Source organism: Dipodomys spectabilis, unplaced genomic scaffold, assembly GCF_019054845.1.
Source record: "Dipodomys spectabilis isolate Male_0828 unplaced genomic scaffold, ASM1905484v1 ptg000096l, whole genome shotgun sequence".
Lineage (NCBI taxonomy): Eukaryota > Metazoa > Chordata > Mammalia > Rodentia > Heteromyidae > Dipodomys > Dipodomys spectabilis.
The window spans coordinates 30489716-30512057 of record NW_024870773.1 but is presented as its reverse complement, the minus strand read 5'-3'; the positions used below and the strand labels follow the sequence as shown (position 1 = coordinate 30512057).

At 35.4% G+C, this 22342-nt stretch overlaps 1 protein-coding gene across 11 annotated transcripts in view; it reads right to left on the bottom strand.

Annotated features, from left to right (window-relative positions):
- Window positions 1-22342, bottom strand: part of Pard3 (par-3 family cell polarity regulator) — a 636430-nt gene that overhangs the window by 274756 nt on the left and 339332 nt on the right. For all 11 annotated transcript variants that reach the window (XM_042685969.1, XM_042685972.1, XM_042685970.1 and 8 more), the window contains exons 6-7: window positions 13301-13392; window positions 11003-11086 (exon numbers count right to left, since the gene is read on the bottom strand). In XM_042685969.1, the coding sequence (XP_042541903.1) occupies window positions 11003-11086; window positions 13301-13392 (176 nt within the window). The remainder of the gene's footprint in view (window positions 1-11002; window positions 11087-13300; window positions 13393-22342) is intronic.

Below are 22342 nucleotides of genomic sequence, written 5' to 3'. Positions count from 1 at the left end.
TATAATATGTGACACAATGATTAAGTTATTATTAAAATACTACCATGTTCAAATCTATCCCTTCAGCTTTCGTATGGTTTGTATCTACCTTCCTGTGATCAATCTGCAGTTAGAGGAATTGAGCAAATTGTTAGAATAGGTCAGCCGAGTGTGGTGTGGCCTGCCTACAAGTCCAGTACTCAGGAGGCTAGCAAGAGCATCACAAGGTTGAGGCCAGCCTGTACTACACAAGGAAATCCTGGTTCGCCTCCCATAAAATGCAAAAAGAAAAGATAAAAAGAAAAAAATATCTAGCATTCTGGTGATTAGACAATGTTTATGTGAGAAATCAAATCAATGCTGAAGTAACTGGAATGTGAAGTCATTTAGCCACTTTAGCTTCACAGCAATGATGAAAAGAATACCTTGGAATCAAAGAAGCCTCAGTCACCTATAGTTAACACTAACATAACCACACAAATGCTGGCACACTATTGTAAGATGCTTCCTCTCCTCCATTGTTTTCCTGGATATATTTGAGGCAGTCTGTCCATGTACACCAGGTTAGGCTCAAACTCATATTTTTGTGCATTAGCTCCCTACATGCAGGGATTGCATGTGTACATACAATGTTTGACTCACAGGAATCCCTTTTTAAAGTGAATGCAAAACCATCCTTATAATAAAAATGTGCCTTACCAAGACCGACCCTAGTTAGTTCACTTTTAATTGGGAAAACTATTCAGTGACCTCTCAATATACTGATATTTCTGTAACCTAAAGTGACTGATAATTATTGTTCTTATGTATTTTAAGTATTTTGTATAATTTTAAATAGTCCACAGAAAGTTTCTTGAGAAATGTATACACATATACACACAAAACTGTGTACTTAACAACATTTATTTTGCAGTTAACTAGTACTGACAATATGTGTACATTTGTGAATTTATTTCCAATAATTCCTTTCAGTACTTACAGCAGTTTAAAAATAGTATAACTATACACAAGGCCCTGGGTTAAAATCCCAGCATAAAGGAAGAAAAAGGAGAAAGAGATGAAGAGGGGGAGGGGGAAAAGGAGAAAGAGAAAAAAAGGAGGGGGAAGAAGAGGAGGAAGAGGAGGAAGGGAAGGAAGATGAAGGGAAAGAGGAAGGAAGGAAGGAAGGATGGAAGGAAGGAAGGAAGGAAGGAAGGAAGGAAAGAAGGAAGGAAAGAAGAAAGGAAGGAAGGAAGGAAGGAAGGAAGGAAGGAAGGAAGGAAGGAAGGAAGGAAGGAAGGAAGGAAGGAAGGAAGGAAGGAAGGAAAGAAGGAAGGAAAGAAGGAAGGAAGGAGAGAGAGAGAGAGGAATGTCCAAATACAGCTGCTGGTTACATCTGTAGTCCCTATTCAGCTTACTTGAGAGGTTTCCTGGAGGGGTCGAGGCAAGAAAATCACTTGAGCTCAGGAGTCCAAAGCTCATCTGGATGGCTATAGTAAGAAGTGTTACTAGTAAGAACTATTTCTAACTCACTCAGTAAATAAACTAGTATAACTCAGAAATGTATATTTTTAATCTTGCAGTGATACCTGTAATCTTTTCATATACACAGACAAATGGACTTAAATTCATCTGGAAAATTATTTTTCCTGGTAACCATACCAAAATATAGATCCAAATATCTGTGCTTCATCTGCTGAATGGCTGACTTTCTGAAGAAGTCCCCTCACATGGCCGAATGCATGAGCAATCCTAACATACAGAAAAATATTACCAATTTAATAAATGGCCTATCATACTGACAGGAAAAATCATGGGAATTTATTAACCCAGTGTTAGCATCTACAATCTATAATAGTCACAAAAGTCTCCAACTTCTTTCACTCAGCCCTGGCATCTGCATATCGGGTGGAGAGGCACTGGCTGGAGAGGGGAGCCCAGGGAGGAAGAGCAGCAGCTCAAGCAACACAGCAAGAGATCAAGGAATCAGGAACAGATTGAATTAAAGTGATGTTAGCAGCCTGCTGATTCTAAGTACTTGACCACACTATTAGAATCATTCTCTCAAGAAGAATGAATTAATTTAAAAGTAAAGTGTTACAATCTGCAATGTTATCTCATTTACTACACTAGGTGAAAATGATTACAAAAGGAATGGGAATGAAGAAAAAAACCAAAAAACAAAAAAATCACAAGAAAATTGCTTTGATAACAGCAAGACTAAGAATGAAAAGCACGTCTGAAGGCAAATCCAGGGCAAGTGGCAGTGACAGATACCACCATCTTGCTGGAAAGTGTGAGTGCAAACTGATTGACTTCCATCTCTGTCACTTAAAATATAAAGCCATCTCCAATTAACTGGGCTATAACTAAAAGCTTATTCTGAAGCTATAAGGAACAAACTACCTATGGTGTTTGGCTACCACAACACTTGTAGTAGTATGTACCAGCATATCACCAATTTCCTTTGTGGAAGTTAGTACTACATCTACAAGGAAAACCACATCCAGAAGAAATCACTGTAAAAAGTAAAATGGGGTGAGGAACATGATGAGCTATCGGAGGAATTAATCCAGTATCAGAACCATTCCAGATTGGTTGTACTGATTCATACATCAGAAAATACTTAGTAAATGAGGCTAGGCAAACTTATGCAGAAATGATTCAAGCTTATAGTCATTTCTTCCCCTCCCCTGAGAACCTAGGGCAAACCCTATTGGATTCTCATGCTGTTCAAGCAATGGATGTTTAGCTGGTGATCATGAACAATACTGAAATCTTTTCCTCTTGTAATGCTTCCTATAGTTTTTTGTTGTTGTTGTTGTTGGTTTTTCAAATTTTGGCAAAAGAAAAAAGATGAAAAGGAAGGAAAGAAGGAAGGAGGGAGAGAAGGAGGGAGGGGGAAGGAAGGGAGGAAAGGTAGGCAAGCAGAAGGGAAAAGGAAAATAACATATCACCGTGTACAAATCTCACATCTGAATAATTTTCCTAAGATTAAAAACTGCATTGATATACATATTTCTTTCAAGACTTTTATCACAGTATTTGAACAATGCCTTTTGGAAAGAAAAAGAAAAGGAAAGGAAGAATAAATACAGTGGTAGAAAACCAGCCTTTGAAATGCTGCTTCTTTGCACATGATTTTGGATATATAATTAGAAATTTAACTGCTTAGATTATATTAAGGATTGCACCACTACATTTTTACAAGGTTCATTAGCCTAATTATATACTTAATTAAAACAAACTCAGTCACACATGTTAACGTTTTTAATTCTAAGTATAAATTACAACCAATGATAAAACTGAAAATAAGTAACAAATGTTTTATTGACATCTAAATTGGCTGAGTTAGTCTGAGTTTTGCTTTGATAATATAAACTCCCACAACTGCCATCCAGCTGTATGGAAATGATCATAATTCATCTTAATAAAAGCTGACACAGTGGAAACACCACCATGGTAGTGAAGGGAAGAGTGTAGAGAGTGAAGTCCCATCAACAAGAACCTGTTACTTGCCACCTACTAGTGGCAATTCCCTACAGAACTGCAGAGAACCACAGCCGCAGACATGATGTGCAGTAGCAAAAGAAAGTTTAAAGACCTTCTTTGTTAAAATTAAAATCCTTAAAGTCTTTGGACTGGAGATACAGCCAGTGCTAGAGCATTTGCCTACCATGTACGAGACTCTGGGTTGGACACAAAGTGCCACACGATAAATAAATAAACTTAACCAATGAGATGTAATAGCCAAAAAGGTAAACAAATATATAGAATTTCCTCAGATTAGGCTGAAATGACAGACTCTCCTATCATATTTAAAAACAGAAGCATGATCACCTAAATATATTATAAAATTTTCTCACTAAATGCATGTAATTATGATCCTTTATTGTAGCAAAACTGTCTATACTTGAGAATACACAATTGAAAGCTTTCAGACAAAAGATTACTGATCCAGTAAATATAGTTAGATTGTGTTTTTATGAAAGTAATTAAGTTAAAATTGAGTGCTAAATGTGTTTGTTCTAAGCTAGTTTTATAAAGTTCAATTCTAATTCTTCACTAACTTAAGTACCCAATTAATTTAACAAATGTGTATTGGTATTCTTGAATTTATAATGTAACAATAAATTTTCTCCCAGATCCAGGATAGGAGTAAAATAATCTTCTTTTTTTTTTTTGCTTTTGTGAATGAACCACTATTGCCAGATAATACAAATACTAAACAATACACTTAATAGAAGTTAAGTAAAAAGTATAGTGTCACAATTTGGTTATTCTTACTAGATTCTGATAAAAAAAAATTGCTAAATGCTACATATTATTTTTTATTTAAAGCATATAAAAATCATGTAATTCCCACATGGCTAAGTGAAGTAAACTGGCCATAGGCCATATTAGTATACAATTGTTGGTTCCAAACAGGTATCTTGGACTGCTTGTAACTAACCACCCACTCTCACTGCCAATAGTAAATTGATTCAATGTCTGGTCCAGTACTCACTGATTGACACAGAAAAGTAATGAGAAATTTCTAGCTAGAAATTTTAAAAAGAAAATAAACTCTGGTTTGAATACATTATAGAGCAAAAAGTGATAAAGTACGTATTAGATGAGGTAACAGTTAAACTAATAATAGTTAATAAGCATATAAATCTTTGAAGGAACATAAAGTGTCTATTCTGATTGAATAATTAAATGGGGAATGGTAAGTACAAAGCCTTGAATTCAATCCATAGTAAATAAATTAGATTTATAGGTGGTCAATATGTAGATAGATAGATATCTATCCAGAGAAGCAGCCTACACTTTATTACATTTTAGTCATACTTATTTCCATAATGGAAAGGATTTAGAAGATCTGTTGTAGACTGTGGAGCATAATTAAACATAAAAAAAAATTTCTCCAGTCCTATCTTCTGTACTCAGTACTTCTAAATCACACTAGAATTGGCCCCGTATTTTCTTCAACAAATGGATCAAGTTTTAATTGTTTCCTCGAGGGTTTGCATAGCATCCAACATTTTTTCGGTCCGGTCGTGGGGCCTGAACTCTGGGCCTGGACGCTGTCTCTCAGCTCTTCAGCTCAAGGCTAGCACTCTACCACTTGAGGCACAGCACCACTTTCAGCTTTTTTCTTTTTACTTATGTGGTGCTGAGGAATCGAACCCAGGGCCTCATGCATGTAAGGCAAGCGCTCTACCACTGAGCCACCTTCCCAGCCCCAAGCATCCAACATTTGACAGTCCTGCTTTCTCTAAATTCCTATGATCTTGGCAGATAGATAGATAGATAGATAGATAGATAGATAGATAGATAGATAGATAGATAGATAGATAGATAGATAGATAGATAGATAGATAGACAGACAGACAGACAGACAGACAGACAGACAGACAGATAGATAGATAGATTGATAGATAGACAGACAGACAGATACAACAGTGATTTTATATATATATATATATATATATATATATATACAATCAATAAAAAAAACCTTAAAACTAACTTTTAAAAATCTTATAACTTTTAAAATCCAAACTATTTCAATATAAAATGTTGTATTTTACTTTATATCATAGTCATGTTACTAATTCATTGAACATTCCCAGAAAAGTCAATAAATACTGTGGAAGTCAAGATATTCGTTATTGTTATTATATTTTTTAACTTAGATGAGGTTACTTATTTTTTAAAAGTTCTAGCAATTCATTTTACTAGAACAAGGTAAAAGTAAGAAGAAACAAGAAAAACATTGCCTGCTCCCCATGCAGAAAATGAGTGTTAAAAAATCTAGTTCACATATGTTTTGAAATAGTATATAAAGTCCAGCTGACCTAACCTCAAGATTTCCATGCCTCAACATAACAAGTACTGGGATTATAGGCATGTGCCACAACTCTGGCCTGTTGTTTTATATTTAATCTAATAAAGCCATAATTATTGTGGAGAGTCATGAATGCATTTGTTTGCTGAGTAAATTTTCCCTAAGTTTCCATTGTCCAGAATCTGCAGCTTGGTCCTAAGAATAGATACAATATACTTCTTTCAGAAGGTAGTAACACTTATAATTTTAGTTTTGATTGTGTGTGTGTGTGTGTGTGTGTGTGTGTGTGTGTGTGTGTGTTTGTGCCAGTCCTGGAGTTTGAACTCAGTGCCTAGGCACTGTCATAAGCTTTTGTGCTGAAGGCTGATGCTCTACCACTTGTGGCCACAGCTCCACTTGTGGCATTTTGGTGGTTAATTGGAGATGGGGGTCTCATGGACTTTCCTGCCCTGATGGGCTTCAAACTGTAATCCTCAGATCTCAGCCACCGAAGTAGCTAGGATTAAAGGTGTGAACCATTGGTACTTGGCTTCTACATTTGTGATTTATTAAAGTAGGCTGTCAGTCACTTAAATCAGAGAGAAATCAGAAGGAAAAATTTATTTCCAAGCAAGAGAAATGAATAAAGCATTCTGGATGGAGGGTCAGGCATTATTTTTGAGTAATGTACAAGAATACCAAGTAATGTACAAGACTACAACCAAAGAACAGAAAAATCAAGAAAAGACTATATATAAGATAAGGTGATGTTAGGGAAATGAACCCTAAGATACGTATTCAAATGTTGTTTTTCTTTCATGTGATTGTTTCTAACGCATTTATAAGATTATTTCTTTGTTGCTTTGTATGTCCCTCCCCCACAGTATAACCCTTGCTTTCACTATATTTGATGTCCGTATAATTTGTGGAGGAGAAGGGGAAAAACAAACTGTTTAAATAGGGATACAGGTGGACCCATTGCAACAATGAGATATACAAGTTGTTATGTCGAAAACGAACTTTACAACTTTGGGGGGGGGGGGGAGGGGGAGAGGGGAGGATTGTGTGGAGGGGCAGGGGGAGGATGGGAAGGGGAAACAAAGGAGGAGGCTACAATGCTTGATAAGAAATGTACTCATTATCTTGCCCATGTAATTGTAACCCCTCTGTACAATATTTTCACAATAAAAAAAATACTTAAAAAAAAAAAAAGAAAGAAAAGAAAAGACTAACAGTGCCTCCCTTCCTATTTGTCTCCATTTCTAGGTACCAAGAAGGGCTGTGAAATAAATTCATTCTCATTGATGATCCTGATTCAACATGGAACAGCATTCAACCTACTAAAGAAAATGATCTTATTAAAGTAGGCTTGGAAATACCTCCCATTAAAAAAAAAAAAAAAAAAAAAAAACAGAAACAAAAAAAAGCTTTTTGCATCAGACTTAAAAATAGCTAAACTTTCTCTAACATGGACTTCACAAGTTTAAATTACTAGTTTCCTAAATTACACAGTACTTCTGAGTAGTCCACAGTTTTCCTTCTTTCATCAAACACATTTCTCATTCTAAATTGTAATCGACACTCTGACTTAAAAAAAAATCTAAATGAGAAAGCAAGACTGACATGTATTTGTCAATATCTAATGTTTCCCAGTTTGTTGTATCTCTAAACTTGAGAGGTTCCAAGGACGACTTGAATTTTGAACCAGGGAAGTCAGTCTTGGAAATTTAAACTTACATACCATGAATATGTATTTTTATATTCCCCCTAGATACATGTGCAATTGCTTCACACGTTCTTAATTTCTTCCTTTCTGCTATATTTCATTGCTTAATTTGTCCTTATAGTTAGCAAGGAGTTGATTTGGCTCCCTTTATGAGCTGTCATAACATTCAAACTCACCTTCCATTATAAGCCAGCTTCATTTACCTACCTTGCCTAATTCTTCTACCAACCCACAGATCATCTATGGTATAACTATACTGGCATTTATCACATTATTATAACTGTGATTTCTCACCTGTCACTTCATTTAGACTGGCAGAAGATGTGTCGTGCTCTTCTTTGACTCCTAGCTCTTAACCAGAATTATCACCCAGTGACTGGAAACATTTCTGACTGATCAAAAACCCACTTAGAAGCACTATGAGTATATCTGGGGTCCTGAAGATGGGTATTTGTAAATCTGAACAGCCCACTTGCTTTTCCATCCCATTGTCCACTCAACACCGAAGAACAACAACTATCTAGCTCATGAGGAAGATTGAAGAGGCAACAAAGGAGGCAGATAAAACCAAAATATTTCTGTTGTTTCCAATTGAAAATTGGTGGTGGGTAAACAGGTCTTTGTCTTAAATCAAAGTCTTTGTCCTTTATATAATAAAGCTGTATGCAATTTTCCTCGGTGAGTATCAAATCTATTGGGATTAAAAATGGCTCAGCTAAAACCAAGTTCATGGTTCATAGCTATAATCCCAGCTACTCAGAGATCTGAGGATAGCAACTTGAAGTTAGCCCTAGCAGACAAATCTTTGAGACCCAGCAACAAGCTGGAACTGAAAATGTGAAGGTAGATTATCAACTGTGACCAAAAAAAGGTAAGCAAGAAGAGAAGCTCTGAGTTCACAGCCCAGTACCAGGATACGTATAGGTGCACATGTGCACCCATGCACATGGATACACAGAGTTCACAGCCCAGTACCGGAATACGTATAGGTGTGCATGTGCACGCATGCACGTGCACACACAGAAACACACAGACTCAATACAGAGCTCTGCTAATACTTGTTTACCTGAATGTGTGTGTGCAAGAAAAGTCAATACCATTACCAGTAACTGTGCTGATTGTGAAAAGTCCTTTGAATTAACTTTATTAGAGGTTTAGTCCTCTGTCTTAGTCTCCTTTGGCTTCACGTTCTTCATCTATATATTTTATCCCAAAAGCTTTTCACACTGAGGTAGGAAATGTGTAATAAATGGTAGAAAATAACATGCTGTAACTCAATTTCTGGTTCCAAGTTGGTGGGTACACAATTAAATTTCATTTGTGGTAAGTTATGTCCCACAGGCAGCTTCAGGCACGGGAATAGTAGGAAGCAATGATCCATGCAGTGTCTTCTCACCTGTTTTTCCTACTCATGAAAGTTTTTTCTTTAATTGAACTTTTGAGATAATTTTTAAATTAAAGTTTTTAAAAGGAAATAAAGGCAAGATCCTTTTTGAAAACAACTTATGTTGTTAAACTAAGAGTTCTATGGGGAAATTTTAATGCTTCCCCAGAGATTAAAAGTAATAATGAAAGAGAGAGGGAAAAAAATGAAAGCAGCTATAACTCTGTGAGCAAAACTCTACTCAAATATTCAAGGTGAATTTGACACCATGGTACAAAGTTCTGACATTCATGGAACTCCAGCAGAGTTCTAAGTAAATCAAAGACTTACTTGCACAACAACGAATAATTCATGTACTTGCAACAGGTATTAACATTTGAGGAAGACGAGATTATAGCTCAAATATTCATACTAAAAATAAAATCCATTATTTATATACTTGCAATTTATATATTTTTGCAAAATGTACTTGACATCAGTTTTAATCTATGTTCCAGACTTTCACTGTTCTAGCTTCTCATACTCCCTTCTAGTCTCTCAGTTATGGTTCTAGATTCTAAGACATTGATTATGGGCTCTTAATATTCTAAGACAGTTTTCTAGTTTCTTGGTCAGTCTTTTAGAATCTTAGTCACTATTCTAGCTCCACAGTAAATGTTCTAGGCCCTCAACCACTTTTAGTCTCTCATCCGCTGATTGACTTTCTCCATTATGTTCTAGATTCTCCATCATATCTCTAGGCTCTCAATTACTGTTCTGGACTCAGTCACTGTTTTAGGCTTAGAGTCATCTTCCTAGGTTCTCACTGTATTAGGTCACTGTTCTAGGCTTTTTTAGGTTTTCGCTGTTCTAGGTTCATGGTCACTGTCTTCTCTCAAAGTTCTTATTTTTCAGTCACTATTTTGGGTCCTCACATTACCACTCTAACTATTCTAAGTTACGAGTCATTGTTCTAGGTACTTGCTCACTGTTGTAAGTTGTCAGTTACTGGTCTAAAGCTACATTTCAACGTTCTCCATTTTTCCCTATTGAAAGGAAGTTTGAATAAAAATAAAGTGATAACAGTAAAAGAATTAAGAAGCTAAAAAATAGGATACCAGTCTGGGCAGCAGTGGCTCATGCCTATAATCCTACCCATTCAGGTGGCTGAGATCTGAGGATCACAGTTCAAAGCCAATCTGGGCAGGAAAGTCCATGAGACTCTTATCTCCAGTTAACTACCAGAAAACCTGAAGTGGTACTGTGGCTCAAGTGGTAGAGTGCTAGCCTTGAGCTGAAGAGCTCAGGGATAGTGCCCAGGCCCAGAGTTCAAGCCCCACATCGACCAAAAATAAAGGATACCAAATAGTTTATAAATGTTTTACCATGAAATTGCTGGACAAGCAAACCAAAGATGCAATAAAACTTCAACAGGTTAAACATGCATGAGCTAGACCCATAGGGAAGGATTCCAATACCAGAGGCCTACCAGGCATTACTGGCAAAATCAATATGCACTATTTGAATTTATCAAACTAAAAACTACAACAGTTTTCACAGAATAAAAAGGACAGAATAAAGGAAATTAATACCTCTGTAGTCTTAAGTCCTTTTAATAGTGAAATCTATTTCTACATAGAAGATTATTATCTTTAGTTTCCCTAATCTTCTAAAATCTCAAAGACTTTAAAAATTATCAAAGTCTTATCAAACTGAAGACCAAAACTAATATAAACACAAATTTAAGATGACTCATCACCAAAGTCATCCAAGTAATTTCATTGGATGAATTTTTCCAGATAATCACTTTAATCTGTCCCTCACAGTGCAATTCCAGGAGGATTTGTGGGCTCTCAAGTCTATCATCCATTTACTGCAAAGTCAAACGTTTGCTCAGATATGAGGAACAACAAATTTATTAGGATAATTTAAATGCTTGATTTCTTCCTGAGCCTGAGAAACCTCACTTCATTAAGCCAAGTACTTTCTGTGATTAGGACATGAACGGGCAAATGAGGTAGTAGTTGCCCCCAAGTGAAAATGTTTCCCATTAAGCTAAGTCAACACCAAGCTATATCTGAGCACAGATGAAGATAAAACACTCCATATTATGATTCAATTAAAAACCTGCAAGATACGTTACCTGCCGCCTCGAGCACTGAAAGGCACTACATGGATTCCCAGAGGCCCTCCATCGTTGGGGACTCGTACGAGCTTTACCATATCACTGTGAGACAATGATGAATGAGGGAGCATGAACATGTACTGTAAACAAACCAAAACTGAAACAAAACAGAATCTCCACAACACAGACGCACAGTAGACAACAAAAGAGAACAAAACAGAAATCCCGCCAGGCACACACGCACATACATTCAGATTTTTTGGGGTATAAGCATGGTGATGGAGGTAACATCAAACACTACATACCTGAACATTAGTCTGATGGCATGGAGGGAGAGCAATCATCAGAAATAACTACATTAAAAAGGACACAGACCATTTCTCCTGGACCATCTCTTCTGAATAACATGACTTCATGCTCTGCAATGAAATCTCTAGGCTTCAGCTGAAAATTTTCCTTCTGGGGATCTATTACCAAAACTCTACAGATCTGCTGAATCAAGATATGACAACTACGTAGTTCTAACTTGTTGTGTTGTTAATCCTTCCAGTATGCCAATAAAGTCAAAGTTTTAGTCTCTGTAGGTGACAGTCTAAGGGTGATCCCAATTTTCCTCACTAATCATTCTTCTATTATAAGTCAAGGTCACCATTTCTCAAATTGTTATTAGAGTGAGGCAAATCTGAGTCATAAACCTCAAAAGGTTTTAACACACTTAAAACTAAATAACTTTCCAAGTGTATGTAATTGAGCTTTAAAGTTATATGTATCACAGGCAGTAACAGGAAGCCAAGTTCTTTTTAAGTACCTAAACTCATCTGTGTAAGGAGCAGAGCATTCTATACATTTTCAGGATTCACTTCCATGAAGTTTTGGTTTATTTGTTTGTTTGTTTTTACTATTATTAATACCTTGAGTTTAATAAGAGTAAGCACAATTTGGAGGATGTAAATTTCTAATCCATTGAAGACAGTTTGCTCTCTTTGTAGATTTTTTTCATATACAAACTATATCCAGAAATATGAGTAGCATTAACCAATGAATATTTTAAGTTGGTACTTTAATTACATGGACAGCTTAAGCAACTAGAAAACTACTACCAATAATCTGACAAAAATCATATCATTTCTATAGGATGCAAAAATGTCCATTTTTCTATTGTATTTCATGTCTTTACATAAAATGTAAGTTTATCCAATGTTCTACAAATATAATACAAAGAATAAATATATTAAACAAATGAAAACAAAATGGAAAATATGTGCACAGACTGCATCACATGCACTAATTCTGACAAAATAAAAATTTCGATATACAGTTAAAATATTTACAAAAGTAAAACTATTTTAAAGGGACTTTTTCACAAAAGAATTTCATAAACTCCTATTTTAGATACCGCTAACATATTAGCAATTGGCTTTTAGCGAACATTAATATAACTTTAAAAAATTAATATTATTTCATAGTCTTTTAAAAAAGAACTACCACATAGCAAATATGTCTCAAATAGAAATACTCCAAGTATATCTAAACATAATCTGATCCTAGACTAGACCCTGCTTAATCTTACCAAGAATATTCTTAGTCCTTTATAGACCAAGAAAAGAATATAAATGTTAGTGCTCACATACTAAATTTTTACCCAAAGTCAAGAACAGAATTTGAAACATCTTCTCTCCCTGCCCTATGCCATCCAAGAAAGAGGTCATGAGAACATCTTCCATTTTGAACATGCCAATATTTAAGACAAGGGGAAAGTTCAATGAGACAAGAAAACTTATCTCTTTGTCCTTACATTTAAAACCATAGTCAGTGACCTTAACATCAAAGTTTTCATCAAGTACCTTGAAAGATCTCTTTCCTCAATTAAGAAAAAAACAACAACGAAATTACTATACTGACTGTTGTGCTTTCTTGATCCAACTAACTCTTCAAGAAAATAAGTATATCTACAATTTTTTTTAATTCAGCAGTGCTGAAGAATAAATGACCAAAATATTGACAGATAATCCAAAACAGTTACTGGGTATACTGTTCTGTTAACAGGACAGACAATTTCAACCAAACACTATCTTAACATCCTACTTCAACAGTATTTGGAAGTGCATGAAACTCAGGACAGGTATATGGGTACTTCCATGCTATACTGCTAACATTGAGTAACTCAACAGATGGAAGCTGCTTTGGGAACACAAACCAAGGCAGGTTTTCAACAAAGCATAAACAATCCGCATGCCATACGCTCTTGGGATACCAGCAGCAATTAATGATGCTACATGTATATTACAAGTTTAGTTAAAACCATTAGTAACTTACTCCAGAGAAAAGTTGGGCATATTCTCCAAACCAGTGTCAGCATGTCCAACTGGCTCAACGCGGCCGTTATCTTCTTCTGTCTCATCCTCATCCTAGGGAAAACAGAACATAGAGAAGTGTATGCTTAGTTTCTTATTTCCATCGTGTGGAGAAGGCTGGATCAAAAGGGACTGTGACAAGTATTGTGACTGCATCGACGAGGTCTCTCTGGAAATGAGAATGATCCTTAGTGATGTATGTAAGTATTAAACCTGAATTTTAAAATAGTAGTCTTCTGAGTTAGCATGCCCTAGTTTACATGGCACTATCATAGTAAGAAAGGAAAACTGAACTTTGATTTATGTCAATATTCTTCTCATTATTTTTACTTCATTTCTGCATGTCAGGAAACAGTCATACTGTTATGATGTTATATTAATAAGATGTACATGACACTGGGGATGTAGGCATAAGAAGTGTTGGAGGGCTGGGAAGGTGGCTCAGTAGTAGAGTGCTTGCCTTGCATGCCTGAGGCCATGGGTTCGATTCCTCAGCACCACATAAGCAAAAAGAAAAAAGCCGGAAGTGGTGCTGTGGCTCAAGTGGTAGAGTGCTAGCCTTGAGCAGAAGGCTGAAGGACAGTGCCCAGGCCCAGAGTTCAGGCCCCATGACCGGACCCAAAAAAAAAAACAAGAAGTGTTTGAGATCAAAATAGTTGAGACAATTACATGCCATGACACTACCGAAAAAGTATCATTTTTGTTACTTGCTCAGCTTGTCAAAAGGACATCCAATGTGTACAATACCAGACGTAAAATCCTTCACCCTGGGAACATCACATAAAAGTACCCCACCCACTAAATGATTAACCGGTATGCCTGCAAAGGTCTCAGTCATAAAGGATCTCATCTGTTTACTTCTGTGTATCAAGTAGTACCCTTAAGGAAAAACCCAAGCACAAATATACTTAGCCTCCATCCCCAAATTCCAGCTTTGACAAAGGTGGCATTTTGTAAAACAGACAAACAAACAAAATTTCCCACATTCCAATGTGTTGTTAACACAGGTGAGTAGATAAAAATAAATGAAATACCCTTTAAGAATACTCTTTAATTTGTAATTTTAGCCACTGTCTTTTCATTAAGGAGTTCATTAATAGTTAAATTAGCTTTCTAAGATCATTTGAATAATGAGAAACATGCTTGACTGATAAGAATGGTATTGCTAACCAAGTTTGAATATGCAAAGAAGATTCAGATTTTCCCAAACACAATGGTTACAGTTCCATGTATACTTTGAATCCACAGAGTCTAGCACCTATTAGACACTGTATAAACATTTTACTAATTAAAGGAAAAACATCCCCAGGGTTCTCTGGGGATATTTAAAAGCAAGTAAGCAAATTTAATTAACCCATACCTGATGCAAGTTTATAGGTAAACTTTAGGTCTACATATAAGTTGGTAGGTTTCCTTATTTCTATTTTAGATATTTGACAACAATGATATTGTTATAAACTAATTAAACCACTTACATCAGGAAAGATTTTGCCATTAATAATAATTTTTTTTGTTTTCCTTTTTTTTTGTTGTTGTTGTTGGTCCTGGGGCTTGAGCTCACAAGCCTGCATACTATCCCAGAGCTTTCTTTGCTCAAGGCCACTTTGCTCTGCCACTTGAGCCTAAGCTCCACTTCCAGCTTTTTTTTTTTTTTGGTAGTTTATTGTATATAAGAGTCTCATAAACTTTTCTGCCTGGGCTGGCTCCAAACCATGATCCTCAAATCTCAGCCTCCCCAGTAGCGAGGATTACAGGCATGGGCTACTAGCACTCAGTGAGTTTTGAAATTTTACTTATGTATTTGAGAGACTCAAGATAAAAATATATATGCTATAAGAGAAATTTCAACTTAAAAAAATGGCAAGACCAGACAGGTTCAAGACACAAAGATAAACAATGTAGCAAATTATGAAAGAACATTAAGAAAAGGCAGAGCAGTTCCTAAGAGCCTATTTTCACTTCTGAGAATCTACCAAAACAAGAAGAGTCTTAGACATGTTCCATGAATCCTTGACAGCGGAGTGCTACATAGAGCCTGGCTACTTGAAGATTGATGATCTTGTGTTTTGAGAGGCTCCAGGATGTACTTCAGTCATCTATCTCTCTTTAAGTACCAGCACATAATACATTGCAAAGGTTAACAGCATTTGAACCTGCCAAAGAGCATCACTTTAAATGTAAACACCCATTCCCAATATGAGGCTGTTCTGAGAGCAAGGGTGGAGAGCACAGACAACACTATTTAGAAGTGAGATATTAGACACAAAAATAATCTTACACCTTGAAGACACATTCTTTCAGGATGTTCATTAGTAACTTCATAAGTGCCACTGAAATGCCACCAAGACAGATCAGTCATGGAAACACCTTTACCGAACTAAGCAGCAGCCACATAAATGAAATGCCCTCAACTACAGTGATAAAGCCGTAACTGATGATTGACATTTGCTATTCACTTACTGGCCGTTACCATATTTCGTCCCTCCTCCCCACTCCTTGAATATGAAGAATATGATTTCACCAGGTTCAGTTTGGATTGTAGCTTTTGCTGCCTTGAGGCAGACAGGCAATTACTTTGGGAAACTCAACTCTGAGGTGTAAAAATATCAGCCCCAGTATGGTTTCATTATGTGGCTTGGTATCTCTATGATTAGGACTGAACATAGTCTAGTATAAATTACACACTAAATTCCATTGTAACTGCAAAATGAGGGATACTTACTACATGTGTTCAAGCAATATTTAAGGACTATACTAGTGTATTAATTTACACTAGACTGTCAAAAACTGTCCAGATGAGATAATAAACTTTTCTTAAAATATTAAGAGTCAAAAAATAATTGAATATCAATAGTAACTCTGAGATTTGCCAGTTTTGTAGATTTAGAAAGTTATATACCCCCTCTATGTCTCTAGTAAAATCAGGACAATATGAACAAATCCCTCTTGGGACCACTAAGAGAACTGAGATAATCCATGTCACCATAGAACATGATGCCTGGCATACAGTAACTTCCATTTACAAATACCAGAACAGAAAAAAATGTAGCAGCTTCCACTCAAAACACACTTCAGTGAATATTTCAGTGTAATTATAAACAAATAAGACAACTTAAGAACAGATATTCATCCATTAATACCTTCATGCCTTGTAAAACTTCATAGAAATGTATTGTCCATTCAATAAATCATAAAATATCTCTAATTAAGAAACTTACACAACAGTTGATACTTATTGTGCTTTGCATAAATTATTTTCTTTATAAAGTGACTTTAGGATGATAAAACAAATCAAGAAAAATATAAACAACTAAATGCTATATGAAGTCAAGTGGAGAAAAAAATACTGTGGGTTAATGGCAGATTAAAATTTCAATGAGAAAGTAAATGTCAAGAGCTGTAAAGCACACCATAAATGTGTATGATTACCATCATTTGAAGAAAACAATTCATAATAAATTGAACTGAGAAAGGCTGATGGTAGACTAGCCATGTTTTCACAAATACTGGCAGAGCTGTGCAAGACACAGAATTAAGACAAACAGAGATTACTAGTGCAATGCCATAGAATATCACCCTCCTGTGCTAACACTCCTTAGGCTAACGTTCTCAGGGAGTGATGTGAAGGTAGAAGGGGCAGGGAGCCTTGAGTTCAGGGAACTGAAATCTTTTAAACAAATAATAAGCATACATGCTTAGTATTGTAGACAAAGAGACTATGCCAACTTTCCAAAGCTATAGACTATTCAAACATCCTTAAAATAAGGCCTCTGTTCCCAAGTTACAGAGAAATGCAAAGCAGCCAAAGAAAATCACCTCCCGGAAACAGAGTGAAACCTATGCACTAAAAAGGACCACATTTGGAACAGTAGACTAAACTAGGGACATCATTAACAAATGCCTTTTGATTACCATGTCTCATGAGTGGTAACCACAATCCATAGTAGATAAAAAGAAGTCAAAAATAGTCAAAATTAAAATTTTTATATCAAAAGGGTAATAAGAGTTTGTATTTATTCAACTGTATTATAAAAAGATGAAGGAAAAAATAATCAGAGAAAAGAATAAAATGTTTCTAAGTTTGGTTTAAATCTGTTCCTATGCTTACTTAAGTGGTAATGTTCACCCCCAAAGGGCTGACATATATTGTGGACTATAACCTGGCTGAATAGGAAAGTTTTTTGCGGCCTACCCCAAGAGTATACAGCTAAGCATATTCACTAAGAAACAGAGCCTTGGCCTATCATGGTAGCCCAGCATTCAGCCAATTCCAAAATGAACTGCCAAATTATGTGGAAATAAGGCAACGGCACAATTACACCTAGCATACAGCCCCACCACTTTGTAAGGACACTCTCAACCTGGGGTCTGGAATGTTGCTTGGTTCTTCACACTCTCCTTTATCTTTTCTTTAAAGATGAAGTGAAAACAAACCTTACTGCTCTTTTTAAACAGAAAAAAAAAAGTATTTGATAAGAGTAGGAGGGAAAGAGGTATTTACAGCAGGCAGAAAAGCTGGGTAGTCAAGTAGATATTAAAAAAAAAAAAAAAAAAGAAGTAGAACTATGGCTCAAATGGTAGAGTACTAGCATTGAGAAAAAAAATTCAAGGATATCACCCAGGCCCTAAGTTCAAACCCCAGAATCAGCACTGAAAAAAACAAAGAGTCCATAGTTAAAAGTTTCATTTATTATATTCAAATTGCCTATTAAAGAAAATACCGGTTATATGTCCCTACTTGAATATCCTATTTACCTATTATTGATATTTATGTTAAGTGCAAAAGGAAACAAAAGCTCTTATGGTACACTCAAATTTACAATAGTTTCCTCAATTACTTTTTATTACTCTTAACAGAATAAAAAATTTTAATTGGTTCATTTATATTGCTATAAACATAATCTACTAAATGTATTTTTCCACACTTTTGAGAGTATCTCTAATATTTTTCTCATTTAATGAGTCATGTTAACTATTAATGAGCTGCAGAATGCTACACAAAATATTTATTTGGATATTGACAGAATGAATTAAACTACTTTGTGCTTGGATTACATGGGGTGAAAATAATTTCAGAGGGAATGTTTCCAAGTCTCCTAAGTATTACAAACAGGATTCCAGAAGGCGCTTGTGTTAATGTTACAACTAGTTGATTAATTGGTCAATTCACCAGGGAAAAGTAATTTCCCAGTATACACAGAAAACAATTGAAAACATGCCATGAGGTGGGTGTGGGAGAAACTTCACAATTGAAAATGATAAATCTATAGCAACCTTTCAAAAACCAAAAATACATAAATATGTAATATGATTTCACTTTATGATCAGTACATTTTTCTACAATAAAAATCATTCTTTTTTTATAGAAAAGGGGAGAAAGATTGAAAAAAAACGAACACTACTAACACTAATACCACCATACCACATAAACACATACACACACACATACACACACACACACACACACACACACACACACACTAATTCAAATTATTTTAAGACTAGACAATGATAAAGAAGAGACAAAGCTGCAGACATGACTCAAGTGGCTGAGCATCTGCCTAGCAAGGTAAAGTTCTTGAGATCAAACCTCAGTATTCTCAAATAATGATAATAATAACAACAACACTGTACTCATGTACTGAGGTGTTCAGATGAACACCTCAGTACAACTACTTAATGCTATAAAAATAAACACAAATAAAATAGATGGTAAACAAGATCTTTTAAAAAAGAAGTGTCTTAAGCTAGAAAAAAAAGTAACAGATGTTGTCACTTTAGACACAGTTCATGTAATATAAACTCTCATCCACTAAACAAAGCTCAGCACCAAATTTTTAGGACTATATGAAGAAATACTCTGTACCTGCATATTGGTACTGATGATATAAGTAGGCAAGCTTCATCTTACCAACTTGATCCTTAACCTCATCTCAAGCTGATATTGTTCAAATGTAGGGTTTAAGACAATACATGAAATGTCCACTTCCCAGAAAAATGAAATGTTTCCATTTTGAAACACAGGCAACATGACTCTACACAATGAATGGTAAGAGGAGATTTTAAAGAATAGATGGAGCTTAGTTATAAAAAGCAATCCAATCATGTAGAATGACAAAATAAACCGGGCACCCACACGTGCACAAAAGAATCTTCCAAAAATCAAAGTCGGCTTCTTGATTATTAGGACTTTGGGGCATGGAAGAATCTTATTAGACTAGAGTCTAATATCTAGTCGCACTCTAGGATCTCTTCAGTAATATTCTTTTTTTCAATTTTGCTTGTCCTGTCTGTCTCTTTGAGGTTTGTCCAACACATACTAATGGCAAATTATCCACTTTTTAAGTGAGGTAATTCTTTTCTTTTCTCTTTTCTTTTCATAGTGCCGGGATATAACCCAGAGCCCCACATATTAGGCAAACACTCTTCCTCTGAGCCACATCCCCAGACCTAGGTGAAGTGATGTGAAGCAGACTAATCAGTCAGTCCTGTTTGGGATGTGGTTAAAATACCAGAAAGGCACCAACTAATTTTCTTTTCACTTGAATATCAGTGGAAAAAAAAATTGAATTTTCATTGAGGTGAGGGGGACAGGATGAGATAAGCATCACATAGAAGCAATGTATACTTACCTTCTCAGAGTCCTATTCAAAGATATGTAGCTATATTCACTTAAAATAAAGATCAAGTTTTCCTTGGCGTAAAAATGAATTGAAATTAAAATCTGCATTACTAAAGTTGAAACAGAAATAATTTTAGAGGCTGAAAATCTAGCAATTGTCTAAACTATTTTAAAATAAGCTTTTACTTAAATCAGTAACAAAAACCATAAATATATTCTTGCTATTATCAAATGCAAATCACTACTTAAAATGGAAAAAATAAAAAGTGAAAAATACTGGTACAATCCCTAGAAATGAAAAATAATATGCCTATCTTTTCTATTTCATTGTGATATTTACTAAGCAGTTCAACAAACAAAACATAGAACTTTTAATGAACTAATTAAGGACTAAGTATTTTTCAAAATATGACTGGGCCACATAGAACATGATGATTTCAGCAGGTAATAGTTTGGATGACAGAGCTGTGATTGACATACAAAATATTCACTAATAAGGTTTACTAAACATGACATGAAACTCTCCAGAAATGTACCTCCACCTCACAATCTGTGCAGTAACAGAATGGATAAAGACCTGCTGGGAGTCCTCTCTCTACATGTCTGACTATCTCATAAGCCTTAGTTTTCTTCTGTACTTTTCTATTTTATTTTCCTCCATGGGTAAGAATGAAATACAGGCCTTGAACAAGCTAGAAAGGCAGTCTACAACTAACTGAACTACATCCTGGGGTTTAATCTCAGGGTTTTAATCTGAACACAGGAAACAAATGCTTTTGCTCTCATAAACTTATAATGGACTTAAAAGGTATCATACCACACATATCTCAGATATAAAAATAAATATTTAGTGAAAAGAGAGACAGCCCATGTTAAAAACCACCTGGAAAGCACCACAAACCACTCATTCTCACTACCAGGTAGGAATTCTTAGGAAAAAACTTAAGTCTAAAACAAAAGTGCCTATTTTTCTGCAGTGGCAGAGTAAAGAGTTTGAAAAATGGCATTTGAGTTTTTAAATTTACAGCGAGTTTTTTTTTTGTCCCCACTAAGGGAAAAATGGTCCAGAATTATTAAAGAATGAATATAAGACAACCCAACTAGTGAGTGTTAGGGTCAGGATCTGTATAAATTTATGTCACCTACCAAAAAACTACCTCTTCTGAACCATGGGTGTACTAATATACTCAACATTCCTATTAATTTTTGAGATGTTTTATTTTAAAGAAAGCACTCAGATAATGAATATCAAGAGGAGTTTAAAGAAAAATGTTGCCCAGGACTCTACCTAGATACCAGAATTACTCACAATTTTTACTGTTCACATCAGGCATAAAATCTTTTAGAAAAAGATGCCATTTTAATCATTGCATTTAAACACAACATTTTGTCAATTATTTTTATATTCAGGCATTATTACTTTATAATTTCTCAAAAAGTGACTTTATGAAGAATCAAGGAACTACAAAGAAAACAAGACATGACAGGGAAATGTGCTGGGATTGTTCACAGCTACTGGTGTGTGACATATTTAATTGGAGAGATTTTTTTAATAACGTTTCAGCATAATATTTTAAATGAAAAAAGGTAGGAGGAATTGTAAGATGCTTTATCAAATAAATTAGGAAACTAGGAGAAATTTCATTCAAACAGAAATAAGAAAGGAGATAGGAGTGAACAAGACATACAAGGCAAGCTCATCACCAGGATCTGTGGTACACAAAACCACAGCAAGAAAGGTAAGTATTTCCACAATGTATTCCCACAAAATATATATATCTGTCATTACTAATCATGGAGGACTTGTAAAGAAAACAATGAGGAAAGCTGGCGCCGGTGGCTAAGGCCTATAACGCTAACTACTCAGGAGGCTGAGATCTCAGGATCACAGTTCAAAGCCAGCCCATAAGGCTCTTATCTCCAATGAACCACTCAGAAACACTGGATGTGGCGCAATGGCTCAAGTGGTAAAGCACTAGCCTTGAACTGAAGAGTGAGAGCCCAGAGCTCAAGCCCACCACCACCAACAACAACAAAGAAAGAAAGGAAAGAAAGAAAGAAAGAAAAGAAAGAAAGAAAGAAAGAAAGAAAGAAAGAAAGAAAGAAAGAAAGAAAGAAAGAAAGAAAGAAAGAAAGAAAGAAAGAAAGAAAGAAAGAAAGAAAGAAAGAAAGAAAGAAAGAAAGAAAGGAGGAAAAAAGTTCTTACTCTTCAAAGTCCCACACTTCATTATTTTAAATTGATAACAATACTTCAGTCCTGTGTCAGAATCTATTTGTGTAAACCTTTCCATGGCTTATTAATTTCCCATGCAATATTCTAATTTCACAGAAAGAAATGTTATCCTTAACTTATCTGAAACCAGAAAACGGCCTGGATGAAGT